The sequence below is a fragment of the Camelina sativa genome, chromosome 11 (assembly GCF_030686135.1).
Source record: "Camelina sativa cultivar CO46 ecotype springtype chromosome 11, ASM3068613v1".
Taxonomy (NCBI): domain Eukaryota; kingdom Viridiplantae; phylum Streptophyta; class Magnoliopsida; order Brassicales; family Brassicaceae; genus Camelina; species Camelina sativa.
This window is the reverse complement of record NC_141890.1, coordinates 49,373,635-49,398,967: the sequence shown is the minus strand read 5'-3', so window position 1 is coordinate 49,398,967 and position 25,333 is coordinate 49,373,635. Positions and strand designations below refer to the sequence as shown.

Genomic DNA, 25,333 nt, shown 5'->3' with positions numbered 1-25,333 from the left:
AAGGACGAAGTTTTAGTTTGCAAAAGGCTCCCACGATAAATAAGTTACACAACTTGGAACTGTTATTCTGCATCACCGAAGTTACAAAACAGCTTTCTGACTGGATAGAGATGAAGTTTTTAACAATCGGTAGCCATGCATCGAGGGAACTAGTCACAAACAGCATTTTAACGTATGGTAAAGACACGTCCGGGAGCTTGTGGTTGAGTGGTAGGGAGCGGGATTACGACGCTACAATGTTTCAGGTTCGATTCCCCTGCTGCGCGAAACTAAGTCACATTTTCTTGGACACTTTTACATGGATATAGCCCATTTAAATATCCGGAGAGAGGGTCTATTCGTGGGCTGCACCTCCCTCAGAGATTAGTTTCGGACCCTCCATAAACCTGAGATTTACTCTGAGTTAACAAAAAAAACGTATGGTAAAGACATAACTAGGTTTAAGAAGATTAATATGTGTCTGTCATGTGTTGCTCTTTGTAAGTCAACGCCGTATATTTTTCTTAGACATTTGCTAATTGCAATCATTTTTTTTAATTTTCTTATTAGTTGAATATATAAATGTCCAGTGTGGTATTTAAAATTTTGTAATAGATAGACGACGAATCCACGACTTTTTAATGCGATAATAATCATTATTAGGCTGGATTAATTGTAACGTGGGTTACGTTTGTTGCTACTTATATATTGCCTCTCTAATTTCGTTGACAAAGTAGTACTAATTCTACAGCTTAATTAATAATGCGTCCATTGCTAATCGAGGTACGAAATTTTCGTATCTATGATAGTTTTATAATTTGAGCTCTTTATCTATAAAAATATGTTTATTAATTAGACCTCGAGTTTACAAAAAGGGTATACATGAAAATTAATACTAACAATGAACATATTTTTTTATATAAAAATGGTTATTAATTTTCATGTATGCCACATCATCACGAGCTTACCCTATTTAAAGCCCCTCTTCTTCTCTTTCTCACACCACAACGGCAACAAAGTTGGATATTAGAGTGGAGCAATGGTAGACGAGAGAGACCACGATACATCTTCTTCATCGCTTCCATCTTTGACCAAGCAATTGGCAGACACAACTCTTGGAGGAAGCGCGGACGTTCCCGTCGTTGACCTAAGCGTTTCTGATGAAGGGTTCCTGGTGCGTGAGGTGGTGAAAGCGAGTGAAGAGTGGGGAGTCTTTCAGGTGGTTAACCATGGGATTCCGACGGAGCAGATGCAGCAGCTACAAGTGGCTGGGAAACAGTTCTTCGACCTCCCGGAGACAGAAAAGGACGCTGTGGCGAAAGAGGAAGACTTCGAAGGATACAAGAGGAAGTATCTAGGAGGTATAAACAATTGGGACGAACATCTGTTTCATAGACTCTCTCCACCTTCAATCATCAACTATAAATATTGGCCTAAGAATCCTCCCCAATACAGGTACGTACGTTTTACGTTATTGACTCAAAACCAAGTTGATTGACTCTCATGTTTTACGTTAAAAAGATATTGTTAAATTTAAATGTTGAATTTTCGTCCATATATATTTTGGAATATGGTGGCATCAGGGAGGTGACTGAGGAGTACACAAAGCATATGAAGAGGCTGACGGAGAAGATTCTTGGTTGGCTCTCAGAGGGACTAGGGTTACCGCGTGTGGCGTTGACGCAAAGTATGGGTGGCGATACGGCTGAGTATGTGCTTAGGATCAATTTCTATCCGCCAACTCAACATTCGGAATTAACCATAGGAGCTGCGGCGCATAGTGATATGGGTGCTATCGCACTCCTTGTACCCAGTGAGGTTCCTGGACTTCAAGCCTTCAAGGACGAACAATGGTTTGACCTTAATTACGTCAACTCTGCCGTTGTTGTTATCATCGGCGATCAACTCATGGTATAGTTGACTTTTTTTTTTCACTTGAGATTTGCAAATGTTTTTGTGGTTTGATTTGTAGATTCATATTAATTGCAGAGGATGACCAACGGGAGGTTCAAGAACGTGTTTCATAGAGCAAAGACGGATAGGGAAAGATTGAGGATTTCTTGGCCTGTTTTTGTTGCGCCTAGGGATGATATGTCCGTCGGACCTTTGCCGGAGCTTACCGGAGACGAGAATCCTCCCAAATTCGAGACTCTAATATATAAAGATTATATTGACCAGAAGATAAAAGGTTGGGCGCTCGAAGATCTTCCAGTCTACTGAAAACCCTCAAAACCAAGAAACAAATTGAGTATCATCCAACGATGTCATAATAAAGGATGATATATTGTTTCAAATGATAATATCAATGTGTTCAAGACTTTTGAGTTACGTTTTTATTCGCAGACTAGTGTTTGATAATTGCTCTTTCTTTGGAGTTTCTATAAATGCAATATATGATAATATGGTTTGAGGGTTTCTAATATAAGTCCGATCCGTGTTCGTTAATTTCTTCTATATATGGTGCATTAAACTATTTAGGGAATAGAAAAAGAAAAAAATATATATATGTGGAGACGTTTAGTGTTTATTACTTTTTATGACTAAACTAAAGTAGTTTGTTTGGGTTTGGTTTTATTATAGATTTTATTACAAAGTGTTACTCTGCATAGTAGAAAGACAAAAACTAGGTTTGACTAATTACGAAGAAGATGTGTCAGTTTTTTTATATTAATTAAGGTGGAGGTGTCTATCCAAAACCATAGATGGTCTCAAGCAAGCAGAGAGGATGATTGTCGATGAGGTTTGGAAGCTTAGATGATATTAACGAGTTGATATGTAGTAACCCTTTAAATTCGTCTACAAGTCTGCTTAATATAACAGAACCGTATAATTACGTATATATAGTCGCCACGGTTTATGATTTGGGTGCCTAGACTGTGTTCTATACCATATATCTATGCGGAGGTAAATCATAGATAAGGTCTGAAGCAAGCAAAGGTTAATTCGCTTAATTGTCTATGACGTTTGATGCTAGAAGATATCTAACCAGTTGCTATAGTTAAAACCGTCTGAAGTCGTCTAACTCTGCTTAACAACAGAGACGTTTAATTTCGTATATAGTCGCCACGGTGTCCTCTAGGCAGCTACCCAAACTGTTCTTTAGAATACTGATTTTAAAACTAATTCATACACTGTCTATTCAATTTGATTGCAATAATTTTATTGTTCTTTGTTACTTAATTAAATGTCCAATATGTGATGTAGACATTTTATCTTATTTCAATATATAATACGATGGACCCACAACGTTTTCCATGCCATATAACAAATATTAATACGATGTAACATGAGTTGTCTTTATTTTCCTTGATAATTCATAATTCTAAATTGTTACATCCCAATAATGGTTCCGATTATAACCGAGGTGGGAGATTAATTTGTATGTGATTTTTTTTTTTTTTTAAACACCTCCAATAAATAAAGGGTAAATAAACTAACGAATTAACATCCTGATAGTAGGTTTGTGCATCACTAACTTAACCCCTATTTAAGCCCCTTTTAGCCTTCTCTTCTCCTTCTCACACCTATCACTATAAGAAAAACCAACTTCGACACTAGAGTGAAGCCATGGAGGACGAGAGAAAAAACAACACATCTTCTTCGTCTCTCCCGTCGTTGTGTAAGCAGTTGGCGAGCTCAACTCTTCGGGGAAGCCTGGAACCAACCATTCCAGTCGTTGATCTAAGCGTTTCTGATGAAGAGCTTTTGGTGCGTGAGGTGACGAAAGCGAGTGAAGAATGGGGAGTTTTTCAGGTGGTCAACCACGGGATTCCGGAGGAGCTGATGCGGCAGCTGCAAGTGGTTGGGAAGCAGTTTTTCGACCTCCCGGAGGCAGAAAAGGAAGCCGTGGCGAAAGAGGAAGACTTTGAAGGGTACAAGAGGAACTATCTAGAAGGTATTAAGGCTTGAGACGAACATCTGTTTCACAGACTCTCCCCACCCTCTATAATCAATTATAAATATTGGCCAAAGAATCCTCCCCAATACAGGTATATACGTACGTTTCCTAATAAAATAGTAATATGAGTTAGAATTTTCAAAACCAATTCATAATGAGTAAGACTGACTCATGTTTTAGGTTATAAATTATTTCCTAACAAAATCTCAAATATAACTTAAAAGTTGGTTTTTCGTTGATAACTTGGGACATGGCGGTTTCAGGGAGGTGAATGAGGAGTACACAAGGCATATGAAGAAGTTAACAGAGAAGATTCTTGGTTGGTTATCCGAGGGATTAGGGTTACCTTGTGTTGCGTTGACGCAAAGTTTAGGTGGCGAAATGGCAGAGTATGTGATTAGGGTAAATTACTATCCGCCATCTCCAAAATCGGAATTGGCCTTAGGAGCCGCGGTGCACACCGATATAGGTGCAATTACACTTCTCGTCCCCAATGAGGTTCCTGGACTTCAAGTCTTCAAGGATGAACAATGGTTGGACGTCAAGTATATCAACTCAGCTGTGGTTGTTATCATCGGCGATCAACTCATGGTCTCGTTGATTATGTTTTTTTTTTTTTTTTTTTGGTCCTTTAGCTTTTATGAGAAAAGATAAATATTTTCTAATTTTATAGTTTGAAACGTTTGGGATTTGATTTGTGGATTTTAATTGCAGAGGATGAGCAATGGGAAGTACAAGAACGTGGTTCACAGAGCAACGTTGGATAAGGAGAATCTGAGGATTTCGTGGCCGGTTTTTGTTGCGCCTAGGGGTGATTTGTTGGTCGGACCTTTGCCGGAGCTTACCGGAGACGAGAATCCTCCAAAATTCGAGAGTGTAGTTTATAAAGACTATTTGCACCAGACCATTAAAAGCTGGACGCTCGACAAACTTCCTCTCTACTGAAAATCCTAGAAACCCAAAAACAAAAAAACTTCCTCAATAATGAACTGTTCAAGTGATTTGTATCTAATTTTTATTTTATTTTTAGTGTTTTGGTTCGTTTTCGAGTTGTACGTTCAAATGATTATTGTTCTTTGTTCTTTGGGAGTTTCTATATATGGTTTACATAATAAAATAATTACGTGTGTTAGGTATTTATAAATGCGTATTCTTTAATTTCGTCTTTGGAAGTTTCATTAATATATTTCTCTCTATATTATAAAAAAGATGATTTAAAAAAAAAAATTCTTGTATTTCAAAAATTATTTTTTTGTATACTTTTATCAATTAACGCTAAAAAGTTATAAATTTTAAAAATTATTAAATAAAAATTTAAAAATTTGATAATTTATTATTGGTTAATAATTAGAAAATATATATTATTATAAATAAATAATGTAATTATAGTTAAACATTAAATATTTTATTTAATTTATGTGAAAATCTAGAAACATCATCTATTGTAATAGAGAGGAAATATGTGGTAGGTTAAACTGTTCGGTACAATTGTAATATGTACGTATGGTCGTGCGTTGAATATTTAAGTGATTGTGTTGATATTTTATAAGTGGTTGTAATAATTGAATATTTAAGTGGTTCATCAGTGGTTGTATCTTGGATATTCACGACGAACAAATGTTTTTTATGTAACGTTTAAAACACGACAAACACAACACTGTCAACTTTGTTTAGCAACAAAAAACACTGTCAACCACATATTTGATTTGAGATCGAATAGTTATTAAGTCTAGACGAATTATTTAGTGTTATATGTAATTTGGATTATACATATTATACTCATAGACTCATAATTAGTATGTACGTTTAAGTGAACTAGGCGATCAGGAAAAGACTTGTCCTTTATTTATATTTTTAAGTCTTGTATATTATGCTAAAAAGAATAATTAAGATATAACTCAGGTTGTTTAATGTTTTTCATAAATAAAAAAATATAAAAAAAAGAGACACGAGTATGGGACTCAGGACTCTCTCAAATAATCTATAGCATTTTTCTCAATGTTATAAAAATTATGTCACACAATTGTGTAGATGAAATTATGTAGTTCGTGATTTCACGAAAACGAGATACATGATCTAGAGAATAATCTTCTAGAAAAGAGTAATAATATATACATTAATACCTAATATTGAATAAATACTTTTTTCTTCTTTTTGACGTCAAGCTAAAATAGTTCAATACCTATTTATATTATTTTCGTGTACCTAATGCACTATAATTCTATGACGATATTATCATTATTGGAAAGTTGGTTAGAATTTAGTATTGAGGGAAATAACCACTTATATATTTAAACGTTAAAATATATCTGGTTGATGTTACATTCAATTATTCAAATGTAATTTACTTAGTTTAACCTCAAAGATAAATACATTTTAATTTGTTGTATTAGTTTACGTTATATTATATCAAACTATAACAAAATATTCTCTTTATAGGTAAAATGAAAATCTTTCATTATTTAACTAAGTGTACATTATATAACACATGATTTCAAAAAACAATGAAACCAATTCGTATCTATCTAAAACCAATACATTATATTTTTTATACTGTTTATTTCTTTATCGATTTTTAAATTATATTATCGCAAGCAGTGTGCCAGACAACCAGAATCAATATCGTATCTATCTAAAATTCATACATTCTCTTTCCAATCAACGTTATGTTGTAATGTCGAAGTAGATTGGAGCTCCAGCTAAGTATATTTAGGAGCAATCTAAATATATGTATTTTAAGCGAATAGGAAGTTATCGAGTTATGTTAAACTTCTATTTTCCTAATTGTTTCTATTTCTAAGAGCCTAGAGAAAAAGCATATATACCGAGTTGTGGTATTGCTTTGTGTTGTAAGGTTTTGAGTTATTTTTACCTTGAGAGAGAGAGATTAATAAGAAGAGATATTTCTTTAAGAGTTCTTGAGTGTTCAATAATTGGTATTAGAGCGTAAGGAGAATCCCAGCTTGTGTACGAAGATCACCATGGCCGATGTCAAGAAGATTGAAGATGGTGACCTGAAGTCTAAAGAGATGGGACCTTCCTCTATCAAGTGTCTGATGCTGAGCTCCTCAAATTACATTGTTTGGTCCATGAGAATGAAGATTGCCCTAAAGGTTAATAAGGTGTGGGAGACAATTGACCCAAACACGAAGGATGAAGAGAAGAATAACATGGCGATTGCTCTGTTATTTCAATCTATCCCGGAGGCGTTGATATTACAAGTAGGAGACCTTGATACATCCAAAGGATTTTGGGAGGCAATCAAAGCAAGGCATATTGGAGCTGAAAGGGTAAAGGAGGCTAGGCTACAAACGTTGATGGCTGAATTTGACAGGATCAAGATGAGAGAAACCGACACCATCAATGTATTTGTGGGAAAACTCTCAGAAATTGCTTCAAAGTCTGTCTCTCTCGGAGAAACTATCGACGAGACAAAGCTTGTGAAGAAATTTTTGAAGTGTTTACCACGGAAGAAATACATACACATCGTAGCTTCCCTTGAGCAAGTACTTGATTTAAACAGTATTAGCTTCAAAGATATTGTTGGGCGACTCAAAGCTTACGAAGAAAGAATTTGCGAAGAAGAAGAAGAACAAACCGAAGATCAAGAAAAATTGATGTATGCAAACTCTGATTCACAGAGCTATTATCAAGAGATAAATAGCGGAAACAGAGGAAGAGGACGAGGAGGTCGATCAAGTTGGAGAGGAAGAGGTCGTGGTCGTTATGGTTATGGTAACGTATTACAAGACAAAGAAAAGGATACTTCATCAATAACATGTTATCGATGCGACAAGGTGGGACATTACGCCTCTAATTGCCCTGATAGATTGCTAAAGCTTCAAGAAACTCATGAGAAGAAGACGACCGAAGAGACTCAAGAGGCTGATGAGTTAATGATGCATGAAGCAATTTTCCTGAATAAGAGTAAGGTGAAACCAAGCATGTTCGAATCTGATCTAGACACAAAGAATGTGTGGTATCTCGATAATGGTGCTAGCAACCATATGAGTGGAAATCGAGATTTCTTTGTGAATCTAGATGAAACAATTCAGGGAATGGTGAGGTTTGGTGATGACTTGCGCATCAAAATACAAGGAAAAGGTTATGTATGTTTTGTGTTTGCAAACAGAGATAAGAAGGTGCTGAGCAATGTTTATTACATACCAAATCTACGAAGCAATATAATAAGTCTTGGGCAAGCCACTGAAGTAGGTTGTGAGGTGCAAATGAAGGAGAGTAGATTGAGAATCTATGAGCGAATGGGTGGTTTACTAATAGAGACTGGAAGGTCAAGGAATCGTCTATACAAAGTGGTTCTGGAGGTTGACAACCTCAAATGTCTGCAGTTAGCTTCTTCGACAGAATTAACTAAGTGGCATGCTCGTTTGGGTCATATTAATGTCGAGACAATGAAGACAATGATCAACAAAGCATCATAGTCGAAAGGGAGACATGTGCGTCGTGTTTACTTGGCAAACAAACAAGACAATCTTTTCCACAATCGACTCCATATCGAGCTTCTAAGGCTCTCGAACTCATTCATGGAGACCTGTGTGGTCCTATCACACCGCCAACTCCATCTCATAAGAGGTATGTATTTGTGATTATTGATGATTATTCACGATACATGTGGACTATTCTCTTGAAGGAGAAGAGTGAAGCCTTAGATAAGTTTAAAGCGTTCAAGAGAATTGTTGAGCAAGAAACTGGAGCTGTGGTCAAGACATTTAGAACTGATAGAGGTGGAGAGTTTACATCTCATGAGTTTCAGAGTTTCTGTGATGAGTCTGGAATCAAAAGGCATTTAACTGCACCGTATTCACCACAACAAAATGGTGTAGTTGAAAGGCGAAACAGAACACTTATGGAGATGACTCGAAGCATCTTTAAACACATGATTCTACCTAACTATCTATGGGGAGAAGCTGTGAGGCACTCCACTTATTTGATCAATAGGGTTGGAACAAGATCAGCCATTGGTACGACTCCGTACGAACTGCTTAGAGAGAAGAAGCCAAATGTTGAACATCTAAGAGTCTTTGGGTGCTTGAGCTATGCAAGAACCGAAGCTGTTGGAAGAAAGAAGCTCGACGACAGATCTAGAATCTTGGTACATTTGGGAACGGAACCCGGTTCGAAAGCATACCGTCTCTTTGATCCTACAACTAAGAAGATATGCGTGTCTCGTGATGCAATCTTTGACGAAAACAAGAGTTGGTTCTGGAATGATAAGGAGGAAGGACACATCAAAGAATCGGGAACTTTCATCATTGCTGGAAGAGGTGGAAGCAACGAGAGAGAAACTGTTACCTCCAAAGTTGAAGAAATTGATGGTGAAAATCGAGTTCTTGATAATGTTCTAGGTGATGATGTTCTAGAAGAAGAACGTGATAGTGAAGATGAAACTGAAATTGTTACAGAAGAAGTAGAAGACCCTGGTGATATCGTTCCACTTAGAAGATCAACAAGACCTCGAATGAAACCTGCATGGACAAACGATTATATTATGGTTGCGGAGACAGAATGCGAGAGACTTCTATATGTGGTTAATGACGAACCTTGGAACTTTGACGAGGCTAAAGAACACAGAATTTGGATAGAAGCATGTGAGGATGAGCTTTCATTTATTGAGAAGAACCAAACGTGGAGTTTAGTTGATCTTCCACCAAGTGTTAAACCGATTGGTCTAAAGTGGGTCTTCAAAGTCAAACGCAACTCGGATGGAAGTATCAACAAGCATAAAGCATGTTTAATGGCTAAAGGCTATGTTCAAAAACATGGTATTGACTACGACGAGGTGTTTGCTCCGGTAGCTCGCATGGAAACTGTTCGCTTCATCATCGCTCTAGCAGCATCAAGAGGTTGGCAAATTCATTATCTCGACATCAAAACCACATTTTTGCATGGTGAATTAAAGGAAGAAGTCTATGTTAATCAACCGGAGGGTTTTGAGGTTTGCGGAAGTGAGCATAAAGTTTACAAGTTGAGAAAAGCTCTTTATGGGTTAAAACAAGCTCCTAGAGCCTGGAATGCTAAGCTTAATCACATACTCAAGGAGCTGAACTTTCATTGATGCTCAAAGGAACCATCTTTGTACCAAAGAAACGATAAAGAAAAACTTCTTATTGTAGGTGTATACATTGATGATTTGCTGGTGACAGGTTCTTCAATGAGAACGATTGGGGAATTCAAAGAAGAAATGGCAACCAAATTTGAGATGAGCGATCTTGGAAGATTCACCTATTATCTTGGAATTGAAGTATGTCAGCAGGAAAGTGGGATTAGTTTGAAGCAAGAGAGATATACACGCAAGATACTGTGTGATGCCGGAATGGACAGCTGCAACTCGACGCAAGTACCAATGGAGCTCAACTTAAAACTATCCAATTCACAAAAGGAGAGAGGGATAGAAGAAAAGGGATATAGAAGAACTATTGGGTGCCTCCGATACTTGCTTCACACACGACCAGACTTGTCTTATAGTGTTGGAGTCTTGAGCCGATACATGCAAGATCCCAAAGAATCACATGGAGCGGCATTGAAGCAGGTCTTAAGGTACCTACGTGGAACAGTTTCTCTTGGACTCTTTTATCAAAAATCGGCTGAGAAAGGCTTGGTGGGCTATAGCGATAGTTCACACAATGTTGATATAGATGATGGAAAGAGTACGACGGGCCATATATTCTATCTAGAAGGGTGTCCAATCACTTGGTGTTCACAAAAACAAGAGACTGTAGTGTTATCCTCTTGTGAGGCTGAATTCATGGCAGCTACAAAAGCTGATAAACAAGCAATCTGGCTCCAAGATCTTCAAGGTGAAGCTGTCGGAGAGTCTAGCAAGAAGGTGACCATACGAGTTGATAACAAATCTGCGATTGCAGTCACCAAGAATCCAGTCTTTCATGGTCGTAGTAAACACATTCATACTAGATTTCATTTTATTAGAGAATGTGTTGAAAATGAGCAAGTGGAGGTAGAACATGTTCCTGGTAATGAGTAGAAGGCATATATTCTAACTAAGGCGCTTGGAAGAATCAGATTTAAAGAGATGAGAGATCTCATTGGAGTTCAAGATGTGGGAGAAGATAACTTCAAGGTTAAGGGGGAAAATGTTGTAATCTTGAAGTAGATTGGGGCTCAAGCTAAGTATATTTAGGAGCAATCTAAATATACGTATCTTAAGCGAATAGGAAGTTATCGAGTTATGTTAAACTTCTATTTTTCTAATTGTTTCTATTTCTAAGAGCCTAGAGAAAAAGTATATATACCGAGTTGTGGTATTGCTTTGTGTTGTAAGGTTTTGAGTTATTTTTATCTTGAGAGAGAGATATTAATAAGAATTTACGTACGTCTCTAAACCATTAAGCTAGCTATATTACGAACCAAATCCGCCCATAGCTAGAAGAGATTAAAAGTACTAAAAAAAAAACCACCATGGAGACAAATACAAACCAAGAGAATGCTTCGCTGGATATCCCTGTCATTGATCTAAGTAACCAGGATGAAGAGCTTGTGGCACGTGCGGTGGTCAAAGCGAGCGAAGAGTGGGGGATTTTTCAGGTGGTCAACCACGGAATCCCGCCGGAGCTGATACGGCGGTTGCAAGAAGTGGGGAAGAAGTTTTTCGAGCTGCCCGAGGCAGAGAAGGAGGCCGTCTCGAAGCCAAAGGACTCCATGGACACAGAAGGATACAGAACCATGTACCAGAAAGATCTAGAAGGTAGAGACGCATGGGTTGATCATCTCTTTCACCGTATCTGGCCCCCGTCCAGAGTCACTTATAGATTCTGGCCTAAGAATCCTCGAGAATACATGTAAGAACATTAATCCACTCTTTGTCAACTGGTTTTATCGTTCGAACTCAGCATTAATCATCCAAATACTTAGAACAAATCGTTTTACTATGGATTTTAACAGTGAAGTGAATGAGGAGTACGCAAGTCACTTAAAGAAGCTATCCGAGAAAATCATGGAATGGTTATCAGAAGGATTAGGGTTAAGGCGTGAGGCATTGAAGGAAGGTCTAGGCGGCGAGATGGTGGAGTATCTAATGAAGATTAATTACTATCCACCGTGTATAGATCCTGATTTGGTCGTGGGAGCTCCTGATCACACTGATGTCAATGGAATCACACTCTTAGTCGCTAATGAGGCTTTAGGACTTCAGGCGTTCAAAGATGACCTCTGGATCGACGCAAAGTGCAACCCCTCTGGGATCATCGTCATCATTGGTGATCAAATCCTAGTAAGAAGTTTATGAACTTGAGAAACCATAGCTAGTTAGCCATTATATATGTGTGTTAATTCCATAGGTTTCATAGAACCATGCATGGGTTTTTAAAGAAGTTTCATATGAAATTTTGGGTTAATTATATATATATATATTGTGCATATTGCAGAGGATGAGCAATGGGAAGTATAAGAGTGTTCAGCATAGAGCGACGAGGGATAAGGAGAAGACGAGAATTTCGTGGCCAGTTTTTGTGGAATCTAGCCTTGATCACGTTTTCGGACCTTTGCCGGAGCTAATTTCCGGCGAAGATAGTGCTCCCAAGTTTAAGCCTTATGTCTACAAAGACTTCAAATTTCGTAAGCTGAAGAAGCTTAGTCTCGACTGAGATGAAAATCTCATAACAGAGAAACAGAGATGAGTTGCTCATCATGTAAGACTTGTTTCTTTATTGGGTTTATTGCGTCTTCTCTAATAATGAGTGTTGAAGTTTTATCTAAATATCAAATTACAGCATTGTGTGTTTGTCATGTCTCTTGTTTGTTTACCTAATATAATTAAATTTGGATTGTAACGTTCTATCACATTATCTGTTATCAAATAGCAATAATACAAACAAACCTATATATACTTCCTTTGTTACAATTCAATTATCATTTTAGGATTAGAATCTTGTCTCATAATAGTCTTCAATTTTCAATGCAGATTTTTTGTAAAAATTACAGTTTTATTCTTACTTTTTTTATTACTTTATTTTTTAGTTTATTATTATTTATATCAAATAACATAGTGTATTATTTAAAGATAAACAAAAAACTTTATTATTTTTTAATATGTGTGAATTATATATTTAAAACTATAAATCATTTGAAATGGAAAAAAATATATACTCTTTTTTACCTAAATAATTCAGTATGTATTATATATTACTCTCTCTCTTTCACGAAGGTTCCGACTTGTGTTGTAAGAACATATATGTTCACACTTGTATTACTGTATATAATCTTTTTACCTATAATATTATATATTTATTCAAAAAGCTTGTATAAATCCAGTTTTTCTTAATTTGTTTGCAATATTTCAAAATGACAATCTTTGGGAAACATTGCAAACAAAGATTATTATTTTGAAACTTTGGCAAACGGCCATGCCCCAATATATATAATTCAGTATGTATTATATATGTTCTTAAAACAAGTCTATAAAAAGTAGAAGAAAAAGAAAAGTAAATCTCTCATTTGAGAGATTTTGAAAATCTCTCTATAGGCTTGTTTTACAACGTGTAGTTATATAATTAATTTTTAATTTTATTAATAATTTAAATTTTCAATAAAAATAAAAATAGTTATATAATTAATTTTTAATTTTATTAATAATTTAAATTTTCAATAAAAATAAAAATTTATTATAATAGTATATTTGAGAGACTGAATGAAGTTCTTCCCACTGCCCATGCTCTAATCATCTTTTTATATTCTTCCAAAGTTGGTAAGAATTTAATACCGAAGGAGACCACCAATCATTTAGAATAAAATAAATTATCTGTGGAAAAGTTAGATCATTAGGCAAAATAAAAATAATCATGTGGTCGATACTATCATACTAGAATTAAATTCAAAAGTAATTTATTATGATTAAATGGCTCTGAACGGTGTGGCTTCGCTGTCGGTCTTACAGTAGTAATTAACCTTAAAAATTTGGTCTTATTTTTAAGATAAGCTTACCTTGCTGTATTCATTTACGTTGTCATCAATGTGCGACGTAAAGCTAGAACATACTTATGTGCCAAAACTATATATAGCTGGTCTGAAGCAAGCAAAGGATGACTGTCTATGAGGTTTACTTCTAGAAGATAAACCAGTTGATGTAGTCAAAACCGTCTAACGTCGTCTAACTCTGGTTAATAACAGAACCGCATAATTTCGTAGATAGTCGCCACGGTTTATGATTGGGCGCCTAGCACCTACCTAATCTATGTTCTTTAGAATATAGATTTTATCATGCACTCTTTGTCCCGTTAATTAAATATCCAATGTGATGTAGACATTTGCTCTTATTTCAATTATACGATGAACCCAACAATTAATTATTAGAGTGTGGCAGCGTTTGCCAACTACTAGTTGTCTTTATTTTTGTTGATTTTCGTAATTCTAATGTTACATCCGAATAATGGTCCCATTTATAATATTTAAGCCCTTTCTGGCCTTCGCTTATCCTTCTCACACCTACCACTATAAGGAAAACCAACTTCGAGACTAGAGTGAAGCCATGGAGGACGAGAGAAACTACAACACATCTCCTTCGTCTTTCCCATATTTGAGCAAGCAGTTGGCGAGCTCAACTCTCGGAGGAAGCGCCGACGTTCCCGTGGTTGATCTAAACATTTCTGATGAAGAGCTTTTGGTGCGTGAGGTGACGGAAGCGAGCCAAGAATGGGGAGTTTTTCAGGTGGTCAACCACGGAATTCCAACAGAGCTGATGCAGCAGCTGCAAGTGGTTGGGAAGCAGTTTTTCGACCTTCCCGAGGCAGAAAAGAAAGCCGTGGCGAAAGAGGAAGACTTCGAAGGATACAAGAGGAATTATCTAGAAGGCATTGACGCTTGGGACGAACATCTGTTTCACAGACTCTCCCCACCCTCTATCATCAACTATAAATATTGGCCGAAGAATCCTCCCCAATACAGGTATATACGTACGTTTCCTAATAAAATAGTAATATGAGTTAGAATTTTCAAAACCAATTGGCAACATAATAAGTAGATGACTCCATATTTTTTTTTTTGTTAAACTTCGCTTCCTTAAGAAATTGTCAAATTCAAAAGTTGGATCTTCGTTGATATTTGGGACGTGGCCATTATATATACAGGGAGGTGAATGAGGAGTACACAAGGCATATGAAGAAGCTAGCTGAAAAAATTCTTGGTTGGTTATCAGAGGGACTAGGGTTACCAGCCGTGGCGTTGACGCAAAGTTTAGGTGGCGAAACGGCAGAGTATTTGATTAGGATCAATTACTATCCGCCGTCTCCAAAATCGGAATTAGCCTTAGGAGGCCCGGCGCACACGGATATAGGGGCACTCGCACTCCTCGTCCCCAATGAGGTTCCTGGACTTCAAGTCTTCAAGGACGAACAATGGTTGGACGTTGAGTATATCAACTCAGCTGTGGTTGTTTTCATCGGCGATCAACTCATGGTACTCTTAGTAATTAAGTTTTTTTTTTCCCTTAATTAAGTTTTAAAAGTTTAGGTTTGGGAACGTTTAGGAATATTGATTTGTGGGTTCAAATTGATTGCAGAGGATGACCAACGGGAGGTTCAAGAACGTTCTTCATAGAGCAACGTTGAATAAGGAAAGATTGAGGATTTCGTGGCCGGTTTTTGTTTCCCCTAGGCATGATATGTTGGTCGGACCATTGCCAGAGCTTACCGGAGACGAGAATCCTCCAAAATTCGAGACTTTAGTTTTTAAAGACTATTCGCAACAGACGATAGAAAACTGGGAGGTCGACTTGCAATATAGTTTATAAAGAATTCTCTCTACTGAAAACCCAATGAACAAAGAATCCTTCAATACAATTATGATGAATATGAGAATCTTTCGTATCTATTTTTTATTTTTATTTTTTTTTGTATAAGGCGAAGATGAGAATCTCGTGTCCTGTTTTTGTGGATCTAGCCTTCTCACGATTTCAGACTTTCGCCGGAGCTAATTTCCGGCGACGAAAGTGCTTCCAAAGTGTTGATGTGTTAAACCGACAATATAAATAAACGAGTTTTAATGGAGATGAATCGGAACTGGTCCTTTTATTAACGTAGAATTGAAATGACAATTAGGGAGCTAAGCGCAGTTAATATGAAAATAATGCTCTTCTCTCTCTAATTGTCCAAAAAGTGGATTTCCTGATGTGACAATGACATCAGGTTTTATAGTGGGCCATTGACCTAGGTTTTTTTGTCTCTCCCGCAAATGACAATTTTGCCTCTTCAACCTAACGGCCAAATCCAAGACTTCAAGTACAAAACTTTCTAAAATCTTCTGTTTAGACTTCTGTAAATGTTGGGGACAAAACCCATATCCAACACCAAGTTTTAGCTTTATGTCTACAAAGACTTCAAAATACAAAGACTTCAAATCTCGTAAGCTGTAGAAGCTTAGTCGTGACTGAGAAGAAAATCTCATAACAGAGAAACAGAGAGATGAGTTGCTCATCATGTAAGACTTGTTTCTTTATTGGGTTTATTGCGTCTTCTTCAATAATAAGTGTTGAAGTGTTATTTAATTATCAAATTACAGCATTGTGTGTGTGTCGTCATGTGTCGTGTCGTGTCGTGTCGTGTCGTTTTCATAATTTAATATGATTAAATTTGGATTGTAATGTTTTAACTGCATTATCTGTTAACAAATAGCAATATTACAAACTACCTAAGAGCATGTTTATCGGTTATATGGGATGAGGATGAGGCTAATAAAAAATTAAAAAGTAATAAAAAGTTAATGAAAGAGAAATAGATAAGGTCTCTGCCGCGTTAAGACACCCTCACATCTTACTTTTGCTAAATGTCATGTTTTGATTGGTTGATTTTCTAAAAACAAATAAAACTTAAATTAAATGATATTATGTTACTAAAATATTATTTCACAACCCATTTTCACGGGATGACCGATAATTGTGCTCTAAATACTTTTTATTTTGTTAAGACTACCCTAAAACTACCCTAAATATTTTCTATTTTTTTTTTGTCATCAAATTAAATAATTCAATATCTATTATGTAGTAATTAACCTTAATAATGAGATGAGTATTATAACTGGTTGTATTAGAACACTTGCATCGGTAAGTTGAAATTGGTGTAAGTGTAATTTAAATAATTCCTTACAATTGGATATCTAAGTGGTATTAAAAAGCGACTTTCGAGAATCTCTTTCACTGATTTATTTATCATCTTCTAGAAACCCGCATTTTTAGAAACTCACGATCGTGATGCTCTTTACCTTACATTGTCATCAATAGACGTTAAGCAAAGTCGATACTTATGAAATGCTCTTCTACTCCAAAAGAGTATGGCAGTATGCGATGAAGTGATTTTTATTGTTGAAAATTATAAATTAAGTGTTTTTTTAGTATTTGTTACTGAAAAAAATAAAAAAATATTAAATCCACGAGAAGGGCAAACTTAGATTTGATAATGTTTTATGTATCAAGGGCATCACCATCTACAACCCTATTAATATCAACTCTTATCGCAACTTACCCTCCGATCAACGTCTCTAAACCACATTATTTATACGTACACGATAAAGTTGAGTAAAACATTTAAAACTTGTTTCTTTATTGGGTTTGTTGCGTCTACTATAGTAATAGTAAGTGTTAAAGTGTAATCTAGTAGTACACTCATTATTAAAGTAGACGCAATAATTTTTGTCGAAAAAAGTAATAATACAAAATAGCCAGCGTAAAAAAGTAATAATACAAAATAGCCAGCGTATAACCTAAATAACTACATAAGATGTACGGGTTTTTAAGTTTATACGGGTTTTTAAGTTTTGTAAGTAAAATTAAATTTATTGTATATTATTGATAATTTTTTTTATTATAATACACTAATTTATATCTATATATAAATTTTTTATGTGTGTTACCATTAAAAGTCTATTTTTTACGTCTGGATATATTGTATGTTACAAATATTATTTACCACCAACAAAAAATGTCTATATCAACAAATTAAGCTAATTATTATATGTTTTTTTACTTTCACTTTTGCATAATTTCTTTAGTCACTAAAATTGTTGGCTCAACAAATATTTTGAATAAAAGAAAATTACATCACAATAGTGTATGACTCACCATGGAGAGAACCTTGGTTCTGCCCTCCTCCTTTATAGAGAGAACCTTGCGTCCAACCTCCTCCACCATGGAGAAAACTTTCGCTTCGTCTTCCTCGTTTGGGGAGATAACCTTGCGTCCAACCTCCCTCACCTTCCTTCCTTGTGGAGATAACCTTGCGTCCAACCTCCTCAACTATAGAGAGAACCTCGGCTATGTCCTCCTCGTGTGTGGAGAGAACATGTTCACGTCTTTTAGCTATCTCAAAGCGGCTTGCTCCAGCAACTAATGAAACTAAAGACCCTTTTCCAATGTTACAAAATCTTTTGATAGTAACTAATGTAAATTTCCCAATGTATTTCATGAAAGTTTATTTGACACACCATGATGTAGCCTCTGTCTCCAAGCCCCTATGGATCTGTCAGCAACGATATAGTTTTTTCCAATATATGTTTGTTGTAGGCTTATGTTTGATTTGCCTACTTTATACAACCATTAGGTTAATAAACTTCTCCTCTTATCTTCTTTTGAGATTGAACGAATGGTAACAATTATGTTTGCACAAAATGAAAAGGTCTATGACCAACAAATCAATGTTGAGAAATTAGAAAAAAAATTAGTTTGACATAGTTAGTGAAATAATAGAAAATTATAAGCAGGGTAATATATGAATCTCAAATAATTTAAAGATAAAATATAAATTAAACAAAACAATCTAAAACTACTACGATAAATTTTAAAATACAGTATTAGAAAAAGAAAATGCATATATTAATCTTCCATTTTTTTTTGGTCAACATATTAATCTTACCTATTTCAAACTGAAAAAAGTAGAAAAAAGTAGGAGCATATTTTGGTTTTAAAAAATAAGGAAAATTTGTCTTCCCATTAAAAAAGTTTGACCAATAGAACAAAGTGAATAATATGAGACGATCTATGTTTATATAGAAGTGAATATTTACATTTTTTAAAATTAATAATTTTTTGTCTATTTTTCTTAATCCCTTTTATATTTTATGAGAAAATTTATTCCAATGAGCTTACTGTTTATGCATAGGCTACTTTGTTAACACTTCAAAGTTAAAGATTGCATAGTATGCATTATGAAATTGAGAAACAAAACAAAATTCAAAGAAACGATGACAAAAATATGTGGTAATATCTAGGAATCTTTTTATATAGTTGCTTCGATTAGACAATAAACAAAATGCTTTCGAAACTTGTTCAAGAATGATGATATGTCAAACAAAAGGTTAATAAAAAACAAAGAAGAAAAATTTACAAAAAAAAACAAAGGTAATCGAAATTATTTTGTTTGGTAAAAAATATGTCATCATTTATTTGCTTATATAGAGAGATGTATTTACAATCATTTCCTTTTAAGATTAACAAAGTTTTTTTTAATATAACAAGATTACAATTATCTTATGCATCATTTTATCAAGCTTGAAAACTGTGTTTTCTGATCGTTAAAATTGACAAATATCACGACCTAATGAATTACTAACTTGGATATTTAATCGTTAAAACTGATATGTGTTACGATCTGGTGAGTTACTAACTTTAAGTACTAAGCTTTATATAATAAGATTTTTGTTAAAAATATTTGAAGGATAATTCTTTCTAATTCGTCGTCAAGCTAAAATAGTCCAATACCTATTTTTTTATATAATTTCCGTGTACCTAATGCAATATTATATTATTGTGTTGACTATAATTTTATGACGATGATACCATATTATTCTCTTTTCATTTCTTGGAGAGTTGGTAAGAATATAATATTGAGGGAAATAACCAACTCTTACCAACTAAAATTAATGTAATCTACTTTTTAAATAAGTGTGCTATAATCTATTTATTGAACATGTGTATAGGGTTTAAAAAAAATTAGCTCAAATATTTAAGCCCCTCTAGCCATCTCCTCTTTTTGCTCACACCTGCTTCTGGTAGGTGACCTATCACATATAAGGAAAACCAAACTTAGACACTAGAGTGAAGCCATGGATGACGAGAGAAACCACAACACATCTTCTTCGTCCCTCCCGTCTTTGTGTAAGCAACTGGCGAGCTCAACCCCTCGCGAAAGCCTGGAACTGGACATTCCCGTCGTTGATCTAAGCGTTTCTGATGAAGAGTTCCTGATGCGTGAGGTGACGAGAGCGAGTGAAGAGTGGGGAATTTTTCAGGTGGTTAACCATGGGATTCCAACCGAGCTGATGCGGCAGCTGCAAGCGGTTGGGAAGCAATTCTTTGACCTGCCGGAGGCAGAAAAGGAAGCGGTGGCGAAAGAAGAAGACATTGAAGGATACAAGAGGAACTATCTAGAAGGTATTAAGGCTTGGGACGAACATCTGAGTCACAGACTCTCCCCACCCTCTGTTATCAATTATAAATATTGGCCTAAAAATCCTCCCCAGTACAGGTACGTTTCTAATAAAATCATATTAGATAATAAACCAAAAACCAATTCAAAATAATTCGTGTTTTTACGCTATAATTTATTTCACCTAACAAATCTCAAATTCAAAAGTTAGATCTTTGCTGATATATTGGGGCATGGCCGTTTCAGGGAGGTGAATGAGGAGTACACAAGGCATGTGAAGAAGCTAACAGATAAAATTCTTGGTTGGTTATCAGAGGGACTAGGGTTACCCCCCGTGGCGTTGTTGCAAAATTTAGGTGGCGAAATGGCAGAGTATGTGATCAGGGTCAATTACTATCAGCCGTCTCCAAAATCGGACTTAGCCATAGGAGCCGCTGCGCACACGGATGTAGGGGCAATCACACTCCTCATCCCCAACGAGGTTCCTGGACTTCAAGTCGTCAAGAACGAACAATGGCTTGACGTTGAGTATATCAACTCAGCTGTGGTTGTTTTCATAGGCGATCAACTCATGGTCTTGTTGACTGTTAACTTTTTTTTTCTTCTTTCTGTTTGTCCTTAATTTAGTTTTATATTATGATAAAATATATATTGTTTTTAAGTATATTGAGTTGGAAACGTTTGGGAATTGATTTTGTGGATTAAAATAAATTTCAGAGGATGAGTAACGGGAGGTACAAGAACGTGCTTCACAGAGCAACGTTGGATAAGGAGAATGTGAGGATTTCATGGCCGGTTTTTGTTGCGCCTAGGCATGATTTGTTAATCGGGCCTCTGCCGGAGCTTACCGGAGACGAGAATCCTCCCAAATTCGAGACTTTGGTTTATCAAGACTACTTGCACCAGACCTTTGAAAAATGGGCGCTCGACAAGCTATACAGTTCATAAAAAGAATCGTCTATTGAATTACCATACGAACAAAGAATCCTTCAATAAATTATGATGAACTGCTGTCCAAGTCTTTCGTATCTATTTTTTTTTCTTTTTTTTGCTAGTTACGTTCACATGATTACTGTTTTTTATTTAAAGTGTTTTTTACACTTAATGAATAATAATTCTCACAAATAACATAAAATTTGTCCATTTTAGTGGCTAGAGTATTTCTTATTTACTTATTATAAAAACAATATAAACATAAATTAAAATTAAAATTAACTCAGTACGGACTCTCTCAGACTCAGTTATAGTAGTTTTCTTATTGATATAAAAAAAAAATATGTCATTTACATTGTGTAGATAACTATTTAGTTTGTGATTATTGCTCGGGAACGAGATACACGATGTTACACTGTATAGAGTAGTTAATCTTTATGAAAAAAGTAAACAATTCAAAATAGCCATGCGTATAACCTAAATAATAGTAATTCTTTCTATTTCTGTCGTCGTGATAAAATAGTTCAATACCTTTATTTGTATTACTTTTCGTGTAACTAATGCGCTATGACTGTGTTGACTTTTATTCTGAGGATGATACCATTATTTTATTAAATTTTCATATTATTTTCTTTTCTTTTCATTTCTTGGAAAGTCAGTAGGAATTCAAATAACCAATTATTTAGAAGTTAAAAATCTGATTGATGTTACATTCAAATATGATCTACTTACTTTTAACCTCAAAAATAAATACAGTTTAACTTGATATATGTATTAGTTACGTTGTCAATTGAAGTTATATTAGCGCAAGCAACAACAGGCAACTTCAATCATACGCCACCTCCCCTATGTAAATTTCATACCGCAACTTCTCTCTCTGATCAACTTAAGTCTCTAAACCATTAAGTTACATTACGATCCAAATCCGCCATTATTTCCAACGAAAAAAAAGCACAAGAGATTAATAATACTGAAAACCACAATGGAGATAAATACAAACCAAGACATTTCTTCGCCGGACATCCCCGTCATTGATCTAAGTAACCATGATGAAAAGCTTGTGGCACGTGCGGTTGTAAAAGCGAGCGAAGAGTGGGGGATTTTTCAGGTGGTTAACCACGGAATCCCAATGGAGCTGATAAGGCGGTTGCAAGAAGTGGGATCACAGTTCTTTGAGCTTCCGGAGTCGGAGAAGGAAGCCGTAGCAAAGCCAGAGGACTCCATGGACATAGAAGGATACATGACCAAGTACGAGGATGCAGCTAGAAACGCATGGGTCGATCATCTCTTTCACAGGATCTGGCCACCATCGAAAGTTAACTACAGATTCTGGCCTAAAAACCCTCCTGAATACAGGTATAAGATCACTCATTGCTAATATATATATATATATATATATATATATATATATATACATATATCGATCTTAACTAAGTTACATGTTTATAAAAACTTAGCCTTAACATTTTTTTTTTTTACCACGCGCGGGTTATGACAGGGAGGTGAATGAGGAGTACGCAAGTCACATGAAGAAGCTAGCAGAGAAAATCATGGAATGGTTATCAGAAGGGTTAGGGTTACAGCGTGAGGCGTTGAAGGAAGGTCTAGGCGGCGAAACGGTGGAGTATCTGATGAAGATCAATTACTATCCGCCGTGTCCGGATATGGATTTGGTCCTTGGAGTTCCTGGTCACTCCGATATCAATGGTATCACGCTCTTGGTCGCTAATGATCCCTTAGGACTCCAGGTTTTCAAAGATGACCACTGGATAGATACAAAGTATACCACTTCTGGTGGGATCATCGTCATCATTGGTGATCAATTCCTAGTAAGAAGTTTATGAACTTGAGAGACCATATATAGTTAGTTAGCCATTATATATGTGTGTTAATTCCATAGGTTTCATGTGATAAAACCATGCATGGGTTTTTAAAGACGCGCCATATTATTCGATATTGCAGAGGATGAGCAATGGGAAGTATAAGAGTGTGCAGCACAGAGCGACGAGGGATAAGGAGAAGACGAGAATCTCGTGGCCGGTTTTTGTGGAATCTAACCTTGATCATGTCTACGGACCTTTGCCGGAGCTAATTTCCGGCGACGATGGTGCTCCCAAATTTAAGTCTTATGTCTACAAAGATTACAAATTTCGTAAGCTTAATTGGCTTACTCTTGATTGAGAAGAGAATCTCATAACCAAAAAACAGATGTGATCAAATCATGACCAATTGTTTCTTTATTGGGTTATTGCGTCTGCTTTGATAATGAGTGTTGAAGTTATTTTTCTATATAATTTATCAAGCTCAGCATTGTGTATGTGGTGTGTTGTCGTATTTTAAAATAATCAAAGTTGGATTGTAACGTTTTAATAGCATTATTTTATATCTGCGTTAATCTCTCGTTTATTTTGTTTTTTTGCTCTCAGGTAAGTGTTTATATTCGATAGCTTTCACGTTTCCTTTTTTTTTTTTTTTTTTTTGACAAACTCTTTGACGTTTCCTTTTTTCCAATTATTTGAGACAAAAAATTTGCTATCTTTCTTTGATTGGCCAATACTGTAATTCATGGATTTTACGTGGATTTAAATTTTTGTAATTTTAAATTTCCACGTGAGAATAGTCTTGAAATTTAAACCAAGCCTTGTAAGTTCTTTCTTCCTAATTCCTAAACCAAATCATGTCGGTCTCGGACAGGATCCTTATAAAATAATGACAGTATATACTTGGACTATACTGAGTGAGATGAAACATCATAGCGAATCTCATTTTACATATTAAGAAAAAAAAAAGAAAAAAAAAAAAGAGAATTATCTTGGTTGAAGTCAAAGCACAACATTTTGACATAATCTTGGTAATTCATTTCCAGAACTACAAATCTACAATATAAGTTGAAATTCCAGAGCTTCTAATGATTTACCAAGGCAAACCAATGTTTGGATTGTTTGGTTGGCAGAACTCAGTCACTTGCAGGAGATACACGATAATTTATATACGTACAAGATAGTTACGACCACCAATAAAATCGTGTAGTTACAATTTTTTATTGTCGGAACATTATCACAAAATGTCAGTGGGTGGTGCTTTCATTTTTTATATCGGCCATCAGCCTTTCAAGAATCATATTACTTTCTAGCCCAACGAAATCTCCCCACTTGCGGACTAATGATTGCTGACAACGTTGTTTTTTTTTTTTTTTTGTCAAACAATAACTTCCATTAAGCTAAACCCTAGTAAGAGGCGATTTCATACAAACAAGATTCAACATAAGCAAAAGGAAATAAAGATAAGGCTTCATGAGGTTTCCAAAGAGATTTTCAACTTGAAGAAGTTTAACAAAATATTTGAAAAATCTATTAGGACCAAGGTGGATTCGTCTTTGAAGTCGAGCTTCACGAAATCCTTGACCACCGGGTGATCATAAGCGGCTCTAGCGGATAACGCAATCGAGCTTGGAAAAGAATGTTTCACATGGGGAACACTTAGCAGGCTTCTCGCCAAACTAAGGGGGTTCAAGAGTGTTGGAATAACATCCTTCAAGCGTTTAGTTTCATACCTCATGACTCTAGATGAAGCTACAACCGGGGTTTGTAAGAGATGGGTATCAAACTGTAACAAAGCAGGTAGGATCTCCCTTACATAAAACTCTTGGCTATGGAGGTTAAGAAATTCCACACAAATTTGGTAGTCAGTTTGGCCCTGAGATATGGGGACAGACCCGAGCTTTCGATCTTTTGGCGGGAGATGGCATATGGAAGCAATGGGAACAAGTACCAAAGTCAACCAGACTTTCGGATAAGATACAACGTTAGCACTAAGCATTGCAGACAACCAAACACTCCTATGCCACTGGTCTCGACATAAATGATTCTCAAGCAAACCTGAAGCAACCAGATTTCTGCTACCGAGGAAACCTCGACTTGACCAAGCAAAGACAATAGGTACTAAAGAGTTTGAGCTTGACATATAATTTTCATGAACGGATCTGGGTAGGGAAGCTCTACAGCCAGATTTAATCTGTCGATTGGGAGCCAGCAATTTGAAGTGTTCACAAAGCAATACCAAGGGTGAATGTGGCAACAAGGTTTCACGGTAATGTATCTGAGACCATCTCAGGACACTCAGTTCACGACTCAAAAGA

General features: G+C 35.8%; 5 protein-coding genes and 1 pseudogene across 6 annotated transcripts; all 6 read left to right on the top strand.

Moving 5' to 3' along the window:
- Positions 1 to 817: 817 nt before the first annotated feature.
- Positions 818 to 2,424, top strand: LOC104726985 (putative flavonol synthase 5). Its single transcript, XM_087470971.1, has 3 exons — positions 818 to 1,434; positions 1,563 to 1,890; positions 1,969 to 2,424. Exons 1-3 carry the CDS (start codon positions 1,019 to 1,021, stop codon positions 2,197 to 2,199), a joined length of 975 nt encoding a protein of 324 aa, XP_087327097.1. The 5' UTR covers positions 818 to 1,018; the 3' UTR covers positions 2,200 to 2,424.
- Positions 2,425 to 3,420: 996 nt separating this feature from the next.
- On the top strand, positions 3,421 to 5,021 carry LOC147935612 (putative flavonol synthase 5; annotated as a pseudogene). Its single transcript, XR_015571651.1, has 3 exons — positions 3,421 to 3,968; positions 4,141 to 4,468; positions 4,592 to 5,021. The product of XR_015571651.1 is annotated as a putative flavonol synthase 5 (transcript).
- Positions 5,022 to 11,079: 6,058 nt separating this feature from the next.
- On the top strand, positions 11,080 to 12,740 carry LOC104726983 (flavonol synthase 3-like). Its single transcript, XM_010445963.3, has 3 exons — positions 11,080 to 11,694; positions 11,798 to 12,125; positions 12,280 to 12,740. Exons 1-3 carry the CDS (start codon positions 11,315 to 11,317, stop codon positions 12,496 to 12,498), a joined length of 927 nt encoding a protein of 308 aa, XP_010444265.1. The 5' UTR covers positions 11,080 to 11,314; the 3' UTR covers positions 12,499 to 12,740.
- Positions 12,741 to 13,944: 1,204 nt separating this feature from the next.
- Positions 13,945 to 15,718, top strand: LOC104726984 (putative flavonol synthase 5). The gene is made up of 3 exons (XM_019232831.2): positions 13,945 to 14,794; positions 14,977 to 15,304; positions 15,408 to 15,718. Exons 1-3 carry the CDS (start codon positions 14,379 to 14,381, stop codon positions 15,636 to 15,638), a joined length of 975 nt encoding a protein of 324 aa, XP_019088376.1. The 5' UTR covers positions 13,945 to 14,378; the 3' UTR covers positions 15,639 to 15,718.
- A 3,922-nt stretch (positions 15,719 to 19,640) lies between these two features.
- On the top strand, positions 19,641 to 21,397 carry LOC104726980 (putative flavonol synthase 5). The gene is made up of 3 exons (XM_010445962.3): positions 19,641 to 20,361; positions 20,509 to 20,836; positions 20,980 to 21,397. Exons 1-3 carry the CDS (start codon positions 19,940 to 19,942, stop codon positions 21,208 to 21,210), a joined length of 981 nt encoding a protein of 326 aa, XP_010444264.1. The 5' UTR covers positions 19,641 to 19,939; the 3' UTR covers positions 21,211 to 21,397.
- Positions 21,398 to 21,993: 596 nt separating this feature from the next.
- Positions 21,994 to 23,582, top strand: LOC104726979 (flavonol synthase 3-like). The gene is made up of 3 exons (XM_010445961.3): positions 21,994 to 22,551; positions 22,694 to 23,024; positions 23,158 to 23,582. Exons 1-3 carry the CDS (start codon positions 22,178 to 22,180, stop codon positions 23,374 to 23,376), a joined length of 924 nt encoding a protein of 307 aa, XP_010444263.1. The 5' UTR covers positions 21,994 to 22,177; the 3' UTR covers positions 23,377 to 23,582.
- The last annotated feature ends 1,751 nt before the right edge of the window (positions 23,583 to 25,333 follow it).

What these genes read in the sequence shown, in the direction of transcription:
- LOC104726985 (XM_087470971.1), top strand. Translation starts at nt 1,019, where the DNA reads ATGGTAGACGAGAGAGACCACGATACATCTTCTTCATCGCTTCCATCT. An exon ending in AAGAATCCTCCCCAATACAG is followed by an intron (nt 1,435 to 1,562) that starts GTACGTACGTTT and finishes TGGTGGCATCAG; the next exon opens with GGAGGTGACTGAGGAGTACA. An exon ending in TCATCGGCGATCAACTCATG is followed by an intron (nt 1,891 to 1,968) that starts GTATAGTTGACT and finishes TATTAATTGCAG; the next exon opens with AGGATGACCAACGGGAGGTT.
- LOC104726983 (XM_010445963.3), top strand. Translation starts at nt 11,315, where the DNA reads ATGGAGACAAATACAAACCAAGAGAATGCTTCGCTGGATATCCCTGTC. An exon ending in AAGAATCCTCGAGAATACAT is followed by an intron (nt 11,695 to 11,797) that starts GTAAGAACATTA and finishes GGATTTTAACAG; the next exon opens with TGAAGTGAATGAGGAGTACG. An exon ending in TCATTGGTGATCAAATCCTA is followed by an intron (nt 12,126 to 12,279) that starts GTAAGAAGTTTA and finishes TGCATATTGCAG; the next exon opens with AGGATGAGCAATGGGAAGTA.
- LOC104726984 (XM_019232831.2), top strand. Translation starts at nt 14,379, where the DNA reads ATGGAGGACGAGAGAAACTACAACACATCTCCTTCGTCTTTCCCATAT. An exon ending in AAGAATCCTCCCCAATACAG is followed by an intron (nt 14,795 to 14,976) that starts GTATATACGTAC and finishes TTATATATACAG; the next exon opens with GGAGGTGAATGAGGAGTACA. An exon ending in TCATCGGCGATCAACTCATG is followed by an intron (nt 15,305 to 15,407) that starts GTACTCTTAGTA and finishes AATTGATTGCAG; the next exon opens with AGGATGACCAACGGGAGGTT.
- LOC104726980 (XM_010445962.3), top strand. Translation starts at nt 19,940, where the DNA reads ATGGATGACGAGAGAAACCACAACACATCTTCTTCGTCCCTCCCGTCT. An exon ending in AAAAATCCTCCCCAGTACAG is followed by an intron (nt 20,362 to 20,508) that starts GTACGTTTCTAA and finishes TGGCCGTTTCAG; the next exon opens with GGAGGTGAATGAGGAGTACA. An exon ending in TCATAGGCGATCAACTCATG is followed by an intron (nt 20,837 to 20,979) that starts GTCTTGTTGACT and finishes AATAAATTTCAG; the next exon opens with AGGATGAGTAACGGGAGGTA.
- LOC104726979 (XM_010445961.3), top strand. Translation starts at nt 22,178, where the DNA reads ATGGAGATAAATACAAACCAAGACATTTCTTCGCCGGACATCCCCGTC. An exon ending in AAAAACCCTCCTGAATACAG is followed by an intron (nt 22,552 to 22,693) that starts GTATAAGATCAC and finishes GGGTTATGACAG; the next exon opens with GGAGGTGAATGAGGAGTACG. An exon ending in TCATTGGTGATCAATTCCTA is followed by an intron (nt 23,025 to 23,157) that starts GTAAGAAGTTTA and finishes TCGATATTGCAG; the next exon opens with AGGATGAGCAATGGGAAGTA.